This window comes from Saccostrea echinata, unplaced genomic scaffold, assembly GCF_033153115.1.
Source record: "Saccostrea echinata isolate AGI-Se365-2 ecotype Australia unplaced genomic scaffold, CSIRO_AGI_Sech_v1 ptg000001l, whole genome shotgun sequence".
In the NCBI taxonomy this organism is placed as follows: Eukaryota; Metazoa; Mollusca; class Bivalvia; order Ostreida; family Ostreidae; genus Saccostrea; species Saccostrea echinata.
This window is the reverse complement of record NW_026889750.1, coordinates 47,937,061-47,953,425: the sequence shown is the minus strand read 5'-3', so window position 1 is coordinate 47,953,425 and position 16,365 is coordinate 47,937,061. Positions and strand designations below refer to the sequence as shown.

The following is a 16,365-nucleotide window of genomic DNA, read 5'->3' as shown; positions in this document are numbered from 1 at the left end:
ATCTCACAACTACTATAAAATCTTTAATAATCAAAGTTTTCAACAAAACTTTATATACTTATACCACTATCTATTTTGATTTTTCAATTTTAGATTTCATTCAGATTTATGCCATACTTTATAAAATATTAAAATAAACACTTCATTGGGTCTCGTCTATCGCCGCACGGCAAGACTGTACCGAATGTACCAAATCCTAGCGTTGTTTTTATCTTAATATTTTAAAAATTGTTTTATATTATCGAATGAAACTTTAAAGCAAAAAATCAAAATAAGATAGAGGTATGAGTATGTCAAATTTTGTTGATAATATTTGATTCTTAAATATTTATAGCAGTTGTGACATTACTTTGGATCAACCCTCTTAGTCGTTTTCACTGTTAAGTATAACTTACAATTGTGAAACAAAGATTGAGGCGTAAACTATAATTAAGAAATGTTTAACTACAATTAGGCTTCGTAAACTATGATTGTTATAAAGATTGAGACACTTATTTTATCGACTGTAAAACTATGTGTTTAGCTTATTTATGTAAATTTGGCGAGCCAAAGACTAGGAAAACAAGGTCAGTTACTAAACTTGTCGATTTTATTTAAAAGAGGACAATAGGACATAAATTACTACATGTTAAAGCTGAACACGACTCGGAAATAGGCATAAGCCATATTAGCTTTCTTATCTCCTATATCAGCACTGGGGTATATTCTTCGAATTCGTTACACCTGAGTGCTTTCTTGTCACGGGTACCTGCGTGGAATGGACGAAACGTGTTCGTGTTGGCTATCATACACTAAATTTGTTTACATTTTATTGCAATATTGTTTGTACTGCACAGACATGTGCAACTGATACAGTGTAAGTTTCTTTGGTAAGTTTCTCTTCTGTCTTGGAAGAAGCACACAGTTACTTTTGTCGCTACTGAAACTTTTACAATAGCTTTATGTCATGTACGTCCATCCACATCGGTGAAAACTGATTATACTGAACCGTAACCAAGTGAACAGCTTACATGTATATATGGGCCGTACATATAACGCAAAATACAGAGTAATATGGCGGACAAACATAGATCTCTGCCTTTTACGAATCGTGTTCAGCTTTAATATTTTTCAGTTATACGTGTAGAGACATGTCCAATATTTTGAATTTCACTATTTATATCTTTTTTTTTCACTCTATTCTTCCACTTCAGCCTTGTTTCTGACCGATTTTAAGAAATCTGGTCAATATAATTATTCTGTTCGTATTCAATAAAAACAATATTAGACGTCTGGAATTGATGTCAGAACAAAGCAAAACCAAAACAAATCTTTAAAACTAAAAACAATTGACAGAGAGAAAGATTACAGTCCTCCTGGTGGAAGTTGTAATTAACTACGTCATCCAGTTTGGATGGTTATTGGCTTCTGTCAATCAAAAATTCACATCTGAAAGCCTGTAGCAAGCTTGTATAAAAATCATTCTTACAACCAGACAGGAGTTTTTGCATCAAGAAGTTTAGAAAAATTCGGTTAATAAACTGAATGGCATGGGAAAAACGTTTTTTGTATACATGACATTTTTAAATTTGTCATTATAGACGCGTACCGGTGACGTCATTGAATCTGCGTGGAGAGCTTATGGTAACCAAGGGAATGTGTGGATTCAAGCCCTTCTAGACATACCCAAGAATTTGGCTAGAGCAGGATTTCAGGTACGGATCGGTAAAGCATGAAAGAGTTTTGATGTCTTGATCAAAAAGCATATTAGAAAATCAAATAACCCACAAAACCTTTTAATTGAATAGGCTAAGACCTTGACCTTGAATTTTTCTCCGTCATCTGTAAAGTCACCAAGTGCAAGAGACATTTGACAGTATATTAAAATATTCATTATAATTATGCAATATTTTTAAATCTACAATGTACTTGTTGCATTGTAGCTATGTAATAACATTTATGTATACGTACACGTTCATGTACGAAACGTGTTTGTTTTCGATCTTCATCATCTTATCATTAAATTTAATGCTTCTTTCATTGCTAGCTGGTGTTTGAAGCGATAGCGACTGGTGGTTACCTCGGAGACATATCTATAGATGATATTTCTATAAAGGACGGAAAGTGTAATTCTCGCACCGTCACGCCTGTCTCCGTCACTTCTAATGTGACACAAGCACGGAACGCACAGATTCGAAGACTCCAGAAATTCAGAAAGTTTCGAAGAATGCTTCGGCGCCGTAGAAACCTCTGAAGAACTATTGGCATGTTTTAATTATGTATAACTATGTTAGATGTATTTTGTTGATTTTTATTGAACTCGAGTGACTTACTCTGCATGTACTTATTTAAGCGGGATTCATATTTAGTCTCTTGCTTAATTCTCTGTACAAAAAGTGTCGAAAATCATTTTCTCTATATATAATAATTATAATACTCCGAAGTGCTGATAGCGTTAATTAACATCGCCATTAGACATCCAATTATGTATGCGCTAAATTTTGACACGCTTAACTGAGTACATGTAGAGTACATGCATGTAACTGGGGTGAAGAATATTACGTCTAACAAGTCCTGTACATTTGCTGGTTTGGTCGACTTCTACCAAACTAAGTAGATCGACTAATTGGATACTTGCAAAAAAAAAAACAACGTTATTGTTAAATGGTGTATAAATAATGACTACAGTATCAGACAAGCTTCCATAGTGCGTGTCTCCAGATGTTTTTATTTACTTATGATACAGGGAAATCTATTACATGTATCAATAAACAGTTACCGTTCTTTGTATTCTTTCATCTACCACAAGCATTGATGTAATATTGGTGAATTTTGTAATATGTACATTGCATCAGGTATTTTTATATTCCTATGGGAAACTTCTATTATTTTCTTCTTTTTTTTAAATCTCTTTTTCATTTTTGTCAAATTACTGAATAGAAGAGCTTTGAAGACACCTTGCATAACTTAGAATCACACTCTTGACATATGTAAATGAACAAGAAAAACATGAAACATAAGCAAGTTTCTTCAGGATCTTCATTTTGCCACAGAGTATAAAAATAAATAACAGATACAAGCAATGTCAGTGACAAAATTAACATACATGTATATCCATTGTTATAAAATGTCAGCTCAAAAGCTAAATATAAAAATCTTGACCAATGCAAAAATACAAAATGTTGATACCCTAATTATGCTGAATGCCTTAATCTTAAGTACAAGGAAGTTACATAACAACAATGTAAAACAGTAATAACAAATAAACCATGATTACTCTTTATCATCCATGGCATCTAAATTTTGCATGACATAAAATAAATGTTCATTAATGATTGTATTCAATTCTTTTGAAATGTTCATGAGAGTTTTAAAATTCTCCTTGTCTGCTACCACCCCAGAAGGTGTTGCCATGACATCTGACAAATGTTTGTGCACCTGACTGATTTTCTGAAACAGTGAAACATCAAGAGGCATTGGCATGACTTTACAGAGCTCAGTAAAACTACAGAGCCAGTTATAGTAAGCCTGGCTGCTGAAATCCGGATGATTGACATAATCCATGGATGTAGTGTCTGATGCCTGATCTGAGACTGAGGCAATCGCTGCTGCAGACTCCTCATTTTGTTTAGGGAGCACTTGTTCCGTGGATTGCTCTGGCTCTCCTCTCTGTTCTGAATCCTGATAGTGGACCTCCACAACCTGCTGCTCCAGAGACTCTGGAGCCAGCTCCTCAATAATGTGAAGGTACTCCACAGGAACACAGTCATCGGACTGAATAGTCTGGATGTGACCATTGTCCAGAACCTCTGCAATGGTCACCACTGTTGGTTCAGTCATCTGGGAATTATCAAAAGTGGACACGGGTAGAGTTTGGACTCTCTGTTCCCTCCCCTGTGAAATCAGTCCCTGATTTTTTTCCAGTGCCTCAGTAATTACGGAGTCTACAGACATTTCCTCCTGTCTCTCTCCGTCGAGCACAGACGACGATTCTGTGGCAGAATAATCATGAGGAGGGGGGTTGATGGGGACATTCTGTATAGAAGAGTTCAGGTCCTGAATTAACTTAACAATCTTTTTCTGTTTTATCATGGTATGTTGATCCCCGGACATGGATGCTGCAATTTCTTGCTGGGTAATACACTGGTCAGCATTAGGGAATACAAACTGTAAAGCACCCGTACTGGTTCGAATCACTTGGACATCATCCTTCTGGTGCAGGTGTTTTCTACTTAGGTGAGCCTTTAATTGTCCAGCCCGTTTGAAAGACTCGTAACATAGTTGACACACATACGGTTTGGTTCCCACATGTTCTCGTTCATGGCGTCTCTTACTAGAGGGGTCACTGAATCTCGTGCCACACACCTCACATTCATACGGCTTTTCTCCTGTGAAGATAAGATTCATATATAAACATACTCCCTTTCATTTTTTTTAACAAATGTCTGACATTCTTGAATCTACATTTTTGAAGAGATATATTCCTCATTCTATGACTCAATGAAAATATATTCAAATGGATTAACATTATTTAGCATGCATTTCTCCGACCTATTTTAATAGTTGAGAAGATCTATCTATAATTTTCAGTAACTTTATATACTGATAAAAATACAATGACATAAAATTGAAATGAAAAATTCAGTCAGAAATTATGGTGATTTGCAATATTACAAAATTAATACAAAATATTAAGACCTCATTCCTTAAGAGGAAAAGGAAAATTAACTTAATAATTGAGATATTTCTTATAAAAAAGACACAAGTGTACAAGTACAATTTAAAGAAAAATAAAAAAAAAAAAAAAAAAACATGAATAGGAAAAAAAAAAGGTTTTCAGAGTTGTACTCTAGCAAACTTCACTTTTTTGCACAGTGATGTCATTGTTTCCATTTGAAAAATTTTGTCATTCATGAAGCCCATTTGCCAATATGCTTGTGTTACGATATTTGCATCAGAATGTAATAGATATTGAAACATACACATACATATGAAATTACTTCCGGAAAGTAATTTCCTTTCACATTTGAATAATATTTTTATATAATCTCAAACTGACCAAAAAAAGGAAAAATTAAAGCAATGTAATACCAGTATCAGTGATTTACATAATATCGGAGTGCTATTAAATACCATTAATGATTTACTGTAGTGCTTTTTTGTCTTCTGACATTATCTTACCTGAGTGAACAATTTTGTGTCTGTTGAGATCAGATTGATGAGCAAAGGCTTTATCACACTGCTTACATTTGAATGGTCTCTCTCCTAAACAAGCAAAAAATTATACATACATATATTCATATAAAGTGTACTATGGACTTAGAATGATAAATATAAAACTTTAAACATAAGTAATCAAAGATTACGAAGCTCACCTCGACGAATGTTATCAGTAAAAGTAATGCAAATCTCACATCAGATTTTCTTTATAGTTAGTGTGCATCCTGAAAACAATACTCATGCAAGTTCTGTGTAAGTAGGTCTTATAGTTCGTTGGGAATTGACCTGTTCCAAAAACTTTAACCTGTTCACTAATCAAGAAAATGTCTCATTTCCTACATCCGAAGCAAGTCTGGAATGCACCATCATTGCAAGTTAAATCATAACTGGCCATATAATTATAAAGCTACTCCAAACACATTGTCATGGTTACTCATTTGGAAAATGTAGGTCAGATCCAGCATTCGAAGCAAGTCTGGTAGAGTCCATCCCTAGATGCATCATCCATGCAAGATTGGTCCAGGTAGGGCTTAGAGTTACTTGGGAATGGACCTGCTCCAAAAACTTTAACCTGATCATTCATCTGGAAAATGTAGGTCAGATCCAGCATCCGAAGCAAGTCTGGGAGTGTCCATCCCTAGATGCATCATCCATGCAAGTTTGGTCCAGGTAGGGCTTAGAGTTACTTGGGAATAGATCTGCTCAAAAACTTTAACCTGGTCACTCATCTGGAAAATGTAGGTCAGATCCAGCATCCGAAGCAAGTCTGGTAGTGTCCATCCCTAGATGCATCATCCATGTAAGTTTGGTCCAGGTAGGGCTTAGAGTTACTTGGGAATGGATGTGCTCCAAAAACTTTAACCTGGTCACTCATCTGGAAAATGTAGGTCAGATCCAGCATCCGAAGCAAGTCTGGGAGTGTCCATCCCTAGATGCATCATCCATGCAAGTTTGGTCCAGGTAGGGCTTATAGTTACTTGGGAATAGACTTGCTCCTAAAACTTTAACCGGGACGCAGACGCAAGCGCCAGGGGTATAGCATAAGCTCATCTCGACTTTGTCGAGGTGAGCTAAAAAAAAAATACAATTACTTATACAATTACCACACCTTTCAACCTTAATTACCTTTTTTTAAACATTGACTATAGACACACTTAACATGTAAATGCCTTCCTGAATAAGATTTTTAAGCATTCAGTTTAAGATTGTATTACTTAGGAGAAAAGTTAATTACCTATTACTGATTATTTCTCTGAAGCCACTCAGGATTTTTGAATGTCTATAAATGATGTCCTTGAAAGGCCCCTTGATTTTCCCCAATTGAATGGGTGAATGTTCCCTATTGTTATTATCCCCCAATATAATGCAATACATAACTAAACTTGCTACTCAATGTTTCCGTGAAATGCAAAACAGAAATGAAGTTGATATGGAAACACCAGAAACCTGAAATATGATGAGTTTTAATGTAAAATGATTTTCCCAATATTCTCCAAAATGTCATTAATTTTCTAAATCTTAATGACCATTGTCCCTGTACCAAAACGTGGTTTGAGAGCACTGCCACTTACCTGTGTGCATTTTCATGTGTGACCTAAGGTACATATTCTGGGAGAACTTCCGCCCACATATCGTACAGGCAAACGGCGTCTCTGAGGAGTGGGTGATAAGATGCCGTCGTAGACAGCTGACCTGTCGGAAGTTCCGCAGACATATGTGACACTGGTGAGGTTTGCTGTCGGTGTGACGTGACATGTGTTCCTGGAGGCTAACATTACTGGAGAACTTGTTCTTACAAAAACTGCATTCAAATGGTTTAATACCTGTAGAAAAAAAACATGGTGCATTGAAAAAAAATTCCTCATAAAATATACAGTATTTGCCTTCCTTTTCTTCAGTGAGTAGGAATTTTCTTTTTGATATACAACTTTTACCAGTTTGTTTTAAAAATATTGTTGTATGTACTCAAATACGCATTTTTTTTTTAAATTAAAGAATATTGCAATTTCACAAAGCCTGTTCTCCACTATACAGAATCAGGAATTTTTGTTTGTAGGCAATGGAATCATAAAGTCTCTACTTTAAGGACATTGGCAAGTCAGGGTTTTCCGGAGAAAAAAGGTTTAATACATGGGTTTTTCACTTATGAAAAAGTGATTGAGAGTGATCTCCCGTGTAGAATTCTCTAAGCAGTGAAAACTAATAAAGCGTATGATACAGAGGTAAACAAAAAGCATGTGTACTTCCTTCAACGGGTAGAATCATCTATACAGCAAGAAAGAAAAGTAGTAATGGCTTTGTTGTGTGCATTGTATTCAGGGGACAAAGAGCCAACAGGTCGTCATTTACCATGAGTTATGCTCAGCTGGGAAGGGCTAAGCTGTGACATATGCTGAAAGGTAGACCGACAGAGATCAGTTCTTTGGTCGTGTGAAGGAAGTAGCATTTAGTAACTACGAATGAAAATTAAAATAAATCCATGCCAATATTTTTTTGACAATATGTTTCAATCAATTCAGTCAATTACATGATGGAAACAATCAGCTAGTCTGACTCTCTTGACCAGTATGAATAATATGTAATTATAATTGTTAAGGGAAGTAACTCAAAAATAAAGATCGGTGCTGGTATGTCCTTGTCTTGTTTCTATATATACATTTTCAGCCAAAATATCTAGAAGTCATAGGAAATGAAGATACAATAATGTATATAATACAAAAACTATTTGAAATAAGTGGGTTTTGGAGAAATATCATGGTGAAAAATTATGTAGGTCCCTTTAATCAACATTTTACATAGGAAATGCATTGAGAATTGCAAAAACACTGATTTGAGAAAATCTAAAAAAGAAGGTTGGCTTGGTATGTTAAACAATCCAGAATCAAGCCTGTTTTTTACAATTAAATCTATTCAAGAGTTCTTGAAAAATTCTATACAATAACCAGGAACCTTGCCAATGTCCTTAATGTTTGAAATTGGACACAAGTAATTAAATTTTCTATAGACAGGGCCATTTTATGCCTAAATAAACCTAGCTCTTTCAGTTTTTCCATCCTAAACAATTTATTTCAATACTCCATAACTTAAGAAAGTCCTTTGTACAAGCTTTATACAAACCCAGATGTGACATCTTGTGTCTCCTAAGTGCTTCATTACTCCTGAATGTCTTGCTGCAGTTCTCTACATTACAGTGAAAAGGCTTTTCTCCTAAATGTATCTTCATGTGAGTTTTCAAATTTCCTACAAGAATTATTAATGAAAGAAATTTACATTTTTTTCAAAATTAGAAATTTCATCAGACTGATCATCAACAAAGGGAAATAACTCTCTATGTGATGAACTGCTGTTTTATCTTCAACAATTATTTTTTTTTTAATCTCTCAAATATATTGTGCCATGTAGTATTTAAAATTTGCCTGATTTTTTTAAACCCTCTTATAACATGGAATTGTCATTATAACCTGGATTCCAGAGGATCACTCTCCCTTCACTTAAAATTCAACATATGTACAATGTCAATTCTCTTAAAAATCTCTGCCAAAACACATAGGATGACAAAAGATTTGTTGATACATGTAACTGGGTTAAAGAACAGGTTTTATTACATCAGTTAGTGTTTAAAAGTATGCTTTTACATGGAATATAAAAAAAACTGGTGAATCTTAATGATAACATTAATGATATACCTTTAGAAGAAAACTTCTTCATGCATACTCCACAAGAGTATACCACCACCAGGTTATTTTTCTTCCCACTCCGCCGTGGTTTCTTATTGAGGTAGACAATTCGTGGCTTTTGATTTGACTTGAGTTCACTCTCTGATTCCAATCCTCTCTCCTGAGTCACAGAGCTTCTTTCCTCCCCTTGGTTTTCCTGTTTAGATATGCTTTCTCCTTCACCACTCTCTCCCCCTACCCTCTCTGTGAGCTCAGTACTACTTGTCACTTCTTTGTGACCCTCAGTATCACTCTCTGGACTAGACTGAGCTAAGCCTTCCTCTGCTTTCCCTCCTTCTTCAGTCACACTAAGTTGCTGAGGTAGGTGTGTGTTTTGTTCTGTCTCCTGTGCACTGTTTATTACCTCTCCCCCATCTGCGAAGGTCAGTTCTTCCCCATCTGTCTGCAGAACAATATCTTCCCCCTCTGCCCCCTGCTGAATGATCACAATGCTGACCTCCCCATTCCCTGCCCCTAAGCTGTTTGCTTCATTAGCATCTGAATTAAATAATCAAGTAAAAATAGTCATTTATATTTAACAAAAACACTTCAATGTTAGTAAATGTAATACGATAAAAAAATTCTTTTCCCACATTTTATTTCTTTAAATTCCACCTGCTTAGTCTAATTTCCTAAAAAGTTTATAACTCAACTCTCTCAAGCATAAAACAGTATAAATTCCATAACCATCAATTTCTTACCTAATGAGATTACTTCTTGTGTCACTGGGGAGTCATATATAGGCAGTTTTCTAGGCCGTCCTGGAATATATGTGTCATCAGGTCATCAAAAGTCAAGGTCATTTCATATACATGTATGTGTGTAGCAGCAAAAATTAAATAATTATACCATGGTCTGAAAGTAAGAATTATGATATTCTAAAAAAGTGACAAAACATAATTTCTACTCACCTCTTTTCCTTGTGGAGGCAGTGGTTGTGCGCTTGACAAGGGATACATTCCTGAATTCCTCCTCGGGTGTAAACTTCTCCTCAGTTTCCTCTTCCTCATTTTCCTCATTCACTAGGTCTGGATTTCTGTAATCCCTGTTAAAATTAAAATTTCATTCAGATATTAGATAATTAGAGTCAACTCTAAGTGCTTCAAGAAAAACATGCTTGTGTCTAATTTCACTTCTTTCATGAACTTTTCAAAAAATTAAAGATATTACTTATATTTGCATTTTTTCATTATTAGCTTTAACAGTCAGCTACACATATACATTACCCGCATCGTTATTCTTTGCAATTCTATCATGTCATATCATGAGTGTATCCCATCATATCGTGCGTGTATCCTATCGTATCCTATCATATCGTGATTTCTGTTTGTCAGGTTTTGCGTTTTCTATCGTGTTTTCCGTTTATCAAGTTTTGCGTTTAACGTGAAGATCGTTTATCAGGTTCTATCGTGTATCGTGTTTTGCGTTTATCCTGTGCATTCGGAAACCCTCGCTTTTTATCTTTACTTTGAGAAGAAACACCTGAGATATCTCGAGTTCATTTTTCGTTTTGTTAATTTATTTAGGATTAATTTGACTGTTGAACAGACAGAGAAAATAATACTCTAACTTTGGTGTATATGTTTAAGAAAATAAATAAATAAATACAAATAAACAAATAAATAAGTAAAAATAAATGTTAAGTACCAAGTGACCAAGCAGAGACCATAAATCGAAAGTCAAATTCTATTTTTGGACATGAAATAATCGATCTACTAGTCATTTGTTATTTTTGTTTAATTTGTCGATTTGTAAGAAATATTTTATGTCAAAGATAGAAATATTATAATTCCTTTACACAGTCAGAGTCACAAAAGCAAGGTCTTTAACTTTGTTTTGATAATTATAGAAACATAAAACATTAGGTATGTGTGCAAAAATAAATTACAAATAAAAAAATATCAGCATCTTTATCAGGTCTATCCTATCTATCAATAACGGAAACATATATTTCGTCTATGCACGCAAGTTTTGTTGTTCCTCTTTATTTTTTTTTATTTATTTGTTTCTCTGATGTGTCTACAAGTTTCACGAGAATTTATTATTACATGAACATGCTCCATTCACTTCATTATATGATAATTATATATTATAATATAGATGTTTGCCATTCATATTTAACTACTGCATTTAGAAGATGTATAGAAAAAAAAAAAAATAAATAAATAAATAAACAAAACCACACTAATTTTTTATACACAACTTACCTATTTCGGCGTGGAAATAAAGTAGTTTATTACATTTTCAACAGTGAAATACTGAGATTTATTTATTGAATAAAAGTGATATTCTCTCACGGTGTGAAAGGATACCAAAGTGATATTCTCTCACACTGTGAAAGGATATCAAAGTAAGTAAAAAGTAATGTCTGGCCTGTCATAAGATATAGTAACTAAACCATCTTGATAGAGACTAAAACTGCCAATTTCTATAAGTTGCTAAAATCCATGTTACAATGTTTTCAATCTCACAACTGCTAAGCTATGATGTCTCAACCACTGAAATATGACGTCAAGCCTATGACACACGCACTGTGTTAAGAAAAGGTAGAGGCAAAGGGGAAATCAAAGAAAATGTAATAAACAGAAAATCCAATGTTTTGTAGTTGGATATGGAATATATTTCACCCCAGCTTTTCCACCTATATGACCGGCCCGTGTGTATTCAATGTCAACATATACATGAACTCCTCTCTCACCTGGTGTCAAGTATTTACCTTGAATCATACTAAGTTTCAATGAAATATATCTACTTATTTTCTGAATATTGTTCATAATTTGTATGAACAACACTTAATTAACAATTAAAGACTTTATACTAAGAAAATATGTAAATGTACACTTTCGTCACAGATTAAAAATAAAACATAGGTGAGATTTGTCCCCAAAACTTCATTGATCTAGTTCATTTGTATACTTTTATATAATTTTTATAGGTTTACAATCTTAAAAATGATTGTTGTGATCAAATAAAAAAAAACCAGAAGTCTCTGATGAGACTGTAGCTCTACTGGTCTGTACATATACATGTAACAAAGAAAAAGTAGCACTTGGATTTGAAACTTTCCAACATGCAGCAATAAATAGAATTATGTATCTTAATATAGTCTACTTGTGTGCCAAGTTAAATTGAAATCAGATCAAAACTGTAGGAGGAGTAGCGTTTTAAAAGAAATTCACAGAAATTTCTATTTTTAGTAACCATGGCAACATCGTTCATCCAAATCAAAAACTGATGCTCTGAATTATGTATCTTAGTGTAGTCTACTTGTGTGACAAGTTATATTGAAATCAGATCAAAACTGTAGGAGGAGTAGCGTTTTAAAGGAATTTCACAGAAATTTCTATTTTCAGTAACCATGGCAACACTGCTCATCGAAATTAAAAACCGATGCACTAAATTATGTATCTTAGTGTAGTCTACTTGTATGCCAAATCATATTGAAATCAGATCAAAATTGTGGAAGGAGTAGCATTTTAAATGAATTTCACAGAAATTTCTATTTTTAGTAACCATGGCAACATCGTTCATGGAAGTCAAAAACTGATGCACTAAATTATGTATCTTAGTGGAGTCTACTTATGTGCCAAGTTGTACTGAAATCAGACCAAAACTGTAGGAGGAGTAGCGTTTTAAAGGAATTTCACAGAAATTTCTATTTTTAGTAACCATGGCAACACTGCTCATCCAAATCAAAAATCGATGCACTAGATTATGTATCTTAGTGTAGTCTACTTGTGTGCCAAGTTATATTGAAATAGACCAAAACTGTAGGAGGAGTAGCATTTTGAAAAATTGTTTACAGACAGACGGACAGACAGACAGACGGACGGACGCCGGACACCTTACTATCGCATAAGCTCTTCTGGTCTCTGACCAGTAGAGCTAAAAACTGTGCTTGCTGTACTTCCGGATCTTCGGGTTTTCTGTGTAATACAAAAAGAAACAATTGTTCGAAAATTCTATTAATCAACGAAAATGATAAATAATTCTTAGAAGAAAAATGTGAATTTTGCCTCGCAAGATTTTTTTTTTTTTTGTTATTAAAGGCGTTTCAAAGATACATGAAAAAAAGAAAAGAAATCGCCGAGTTCTGCCATGATACACATTATGAGGAGTTAATACGTTGAATTTAATTTTATTAGTTTTTATCGATTGCATTTAAGACTTGACTATATTCAAGAAGTCAACATATATTTTTATTTACTTATTTTTTGCTTTTTGAATCGGATCTCTCTTTTTTTTGAGTGGTTATGGACCCCCCCCCCCCCTTCCCCGCTGACTGTGCCTCAAGTGGTATTAAGACTTTCATAATTTACAAAGTTTTGTCTAATTCTGCTGATGTAGTCTAATAGCAATAATCTACAATTATTCAGCCCGAAAATCCACTTGTCATATTGTGGAAATTAATTTATTATTTATTTTTGTGTGTGTTCTATTATGTTGTAAACAAGAGTATGTAATCATTCAATGTTATTTATCTAATACAAAGTTTAAGTACCCAATAAATATATTCACATACATTGTAAGCTTAGCATACACGTGTCTATAATAGATACAAATTCTGTTATTGTAAATGTTTATAAGACAGGCACGCGTAGAAAGCAATATCATTTCTTTGTGGGCGGGGGGAGGGGGGTCTAAAAAGAATCGTTTTGAAAAGCAAACAAAAGAGGCTAAAGACATTGTTATTGTTGATGGGCAATATTATATAAGCATTATATTTCTACTGTATACTACACATGTTGGTAACATTTTTAGGTATACGACTGCATGCTCCCTTCTTAATATTACAGGCCTATAACATTAGAAACACCAGAATAAATACAAAAGAATGAAAATGCTATATTTTTCGGATACTAGAGGATGACAGATCTAGTGACGTGTATCAATTTTGTTAAATTTGATTTCTTTCGGCCGGTCTTCTTATGTAAGTACTTGGAATATGTAAATGATTTCTATGGGAGAGGTTATTGAATCACAGTCCTGTGCTCAGTCTGGGTCAAATGCAACTAGCAATTTCAGCAAGTTTAAAACGTAATAAAAATTAAATTAATTTATATAAAATATAAATTAAAGCAATTTCATAAAAACTTTGTGGAGAAATTCTGAGAATAAATTTTCAATTTTTCCCCCTGAAGTATGACTAGTAATTTTTTTTCGAAAGATTTGGATTATTAAGATTATTAAGAGCGATTTTGGATACACCGCAGACTTCTAGCAAAAGATATTGAATCCAAATATTTCATTTTTTTTTTACATGTTCTTCCGTAAAAAAAATCAATGTTTGTTATAAATTTCATAAGGTTTTTATTTGTTAAAATAATGAATATATTTATAGCGTTTCGTGAATAAAATGCACATGGGTGTGAAACTTCGCTTGTCTGCGGAATTTTTGAGCCACCAACAAATTAAAATCTAATCAAATTAAACGACTCAATATTCAAATTTAACGATCGGAATTTCGACATTTGTATAATTATACAAACAATCACCTAATTTCCATCATAGAGTGGAATTAATTTTGAATTATTACAGTTTGAATTTGATGACGATCACTTTTATTGACAAAAAACCGTATCTTTTACAAAGCATCATTACTTCAAATGTTTTATCATGATATATTAAATTTTTTTATTATTTAGATTCGCGGATTTGTAAGTAATTGAAATTATCATACTACAGTATGGAAACTTTTCGTCTTGTCAAAAAACGTTTCGCATTTTGAAACAAACCTATCAGGTTTTGCGTTTATCCTATCGTGAAGATCGTTTATCAGGTCTATCGTGTTTTGCATTTATCGTATTTTGCGTTCATCGTGTTTTGCGTTTATCGTGTTTTGCGTGTATCCTATCGTATCGTGCGTGTATCCTATCGTATCCTGTAAAGAATAATGATGCGGGTACTGTAATACTTATTGTGACATCTTTAGTGTTTGTCTGTATAGAAGGAGGGTTATTCAGGTTATTTTTGTGTGAAACTGAAGGAAAAGTTTTAATCAGAATCCTTTTCTTCATTGATAATTAAAGAGCATATGAACTTGCAAATTATTTTAAAATCTTTAAGGAAATCATTGCTAATGTAAATATTTCAAATTGCATTTAAATTTGTTCATGTCATTGATAAGTGCACAATAGATAGGGCAAAACTTGCATAAGGTGCTACAGAATGTGCTTCAATCACTAAAGTAAGAGCACATACAGTAATTTACAAATTTGTTGTAGAAATAAAATTTGCATGTTTAGAAGAGTACCTAAATTTGAATGGAACACTCCTTTTCCTGGAGGGGATTCTCCCTGACCTTCTCTCCTGATAGCCCTCCGCGTGGGAGGGTTTCTTTTCCTCAGGTTGTACAGATACCACCACATGGACCGACTTAACTTCAGATGTTTCCTCCCCAGAGCTGGTAGTGGGAATGACTTGATCATTCTGTACTGTCCACACTCCTAGAGGTACCTCACTCACAACAATTTGATTACCTGGTGACTCTAAATTATAAATAAATAGTGATGTTTATTATTTTTAAAAGTATTTCTGATATTCACAAAAATCTTTGTTGTAATCGGAGTTTGCTACAATTTACCCAAAGAAGTCGTTTTCCTTCCAATTTCATTTACATATTATGTAACTCAAAGCACTGAGGAAAGTAGAGCAATGCAATCACGGACCTTGATCAGTAAAATAAGTTTTGCATATATATATTTGTTAAATGTTGATCTCAGAATTTCTTGCAGCTTTTCACACTCAATAATAATTAATATGTTTTATTGGAGTAGAATGCCTCAGTCTCATGGAACATAGAACTGATATTATCCCGATTGCTGAACAAATACGCTTATTCTATATATTCCAAATATGCCTATTCCATTTACCAAATAGGACGTGGAGTGCCTTTGATATGGAAGCAGGGGCTGATTCATGCAAGCTTTGACATCATGGCTTAGTGCACTGAGAAATCTACATAGTTACTGGTTATATTAATATATACTCTTCCCTTCTAAAAATTTATAAAATCGACATAGCCCTTCAAATGGCTTCATTCGGTTCATTGTTAATCATACAGACTTCTCAAATGAGTCACATGTCTTGCAATAGCCTACTCGTCGCTATACTAGTTCTAGACAGTGTTTGACATATCCAGAACAATCATAACCTTTCTTTCAGACTCTTTTCAGTTCGTCTGTCATTCTTTTTAGATACCCCCTTAGATCAATAACAAAAATTTTCGCCGTACGAAGCGTGGGCCTCCCATACACTTGACAAATCGTCAGAGTTAAGCCTTTGGCAATTTTTACATTCTGTAGCTGTAATAATATATTAAATACTTAGTCTCACCAAAACTCCATATATTATTGATTAAAAACTGAAACAAATCTATCGTTTTGATCTAAATAGTATTCACCTTGCGAATCGGAAATGTCACAAGCGGCAGCCATTTTGACAGAAGGAG

General features: G+C 33.9%; 2 protein-coding genes across 2 annotated transcripts in view; one reads left to right on the top strand and one right to left on the bottom strand.

Annotated features, from left to right (window-relative positions):
• Positions 1-3,319, top strand: part of LOC133193227 (uncharacterized) — a 21,067-nt gene extending 17,748 nt beyond the window's left edge. Inside the window, exons 4-5 of the mRNA XM_061329192.1 lie at positions 1,581-1,694; positions 2,027-3,319. Of these exons, the coding sequence (XP_061185176.1) occupies positions 1,581-1,694; positions 2,027-2,233 (321 nt within the window). The 3' untranslated portion in view covers positions 2,234-3,319. The remainder of the gene's footprint in view (positions 1-1,580; positions 1,695-2,026) is intronic.
• Positions 2,688-16,365, bottom strand: LOC133193195 (zinc finger protein 892-like). The gene is made up of 9 exons (XM_061329167.1): positions 16,318-16,365; positions 15,169-15,403; positions 9,827-9,960; positions 9,617-9,676; positions 8,886-9,413; positions 8,317-8,439; positions 6,771-7,022; positions 5,161-5,244; positions 2,688-4,367 (listed from the first exon to the last, which is right to left on the bottom strand). Exons 1-9 carry the CDS (start codon positions 16,349-16,351, stop codon positions 3,253-3,255), a joined length of 2,565 nt encoding a protein of 854 aa, XP_061185151.1. The 5' UTR covers positions 16,352-16,365; the 3' UTR covers positions 2,688-3,252.

Coding starts and splice junctions, on each gene's coding strand:
- LOC133193195 (XM_061329167.1), bottom strand. CDS start 16,351: ATGGCTGCCGCTTGTGACATTTCCGATTCGCAAG. Junction 8,440..8,885: donor GAAGAAGTTTTCTTCTAAAG/GTATATCATTAA, acceptor TAATTCTTGTAG/GAAATTTGAAAACTCACATG. Junction 4,368..5,160: donor ACACAAAATTGTTCACTCAG/GTAAGATAATGT, acceptor TTATCTTCACAG/GAGAAAAGCCGTATGAATGT.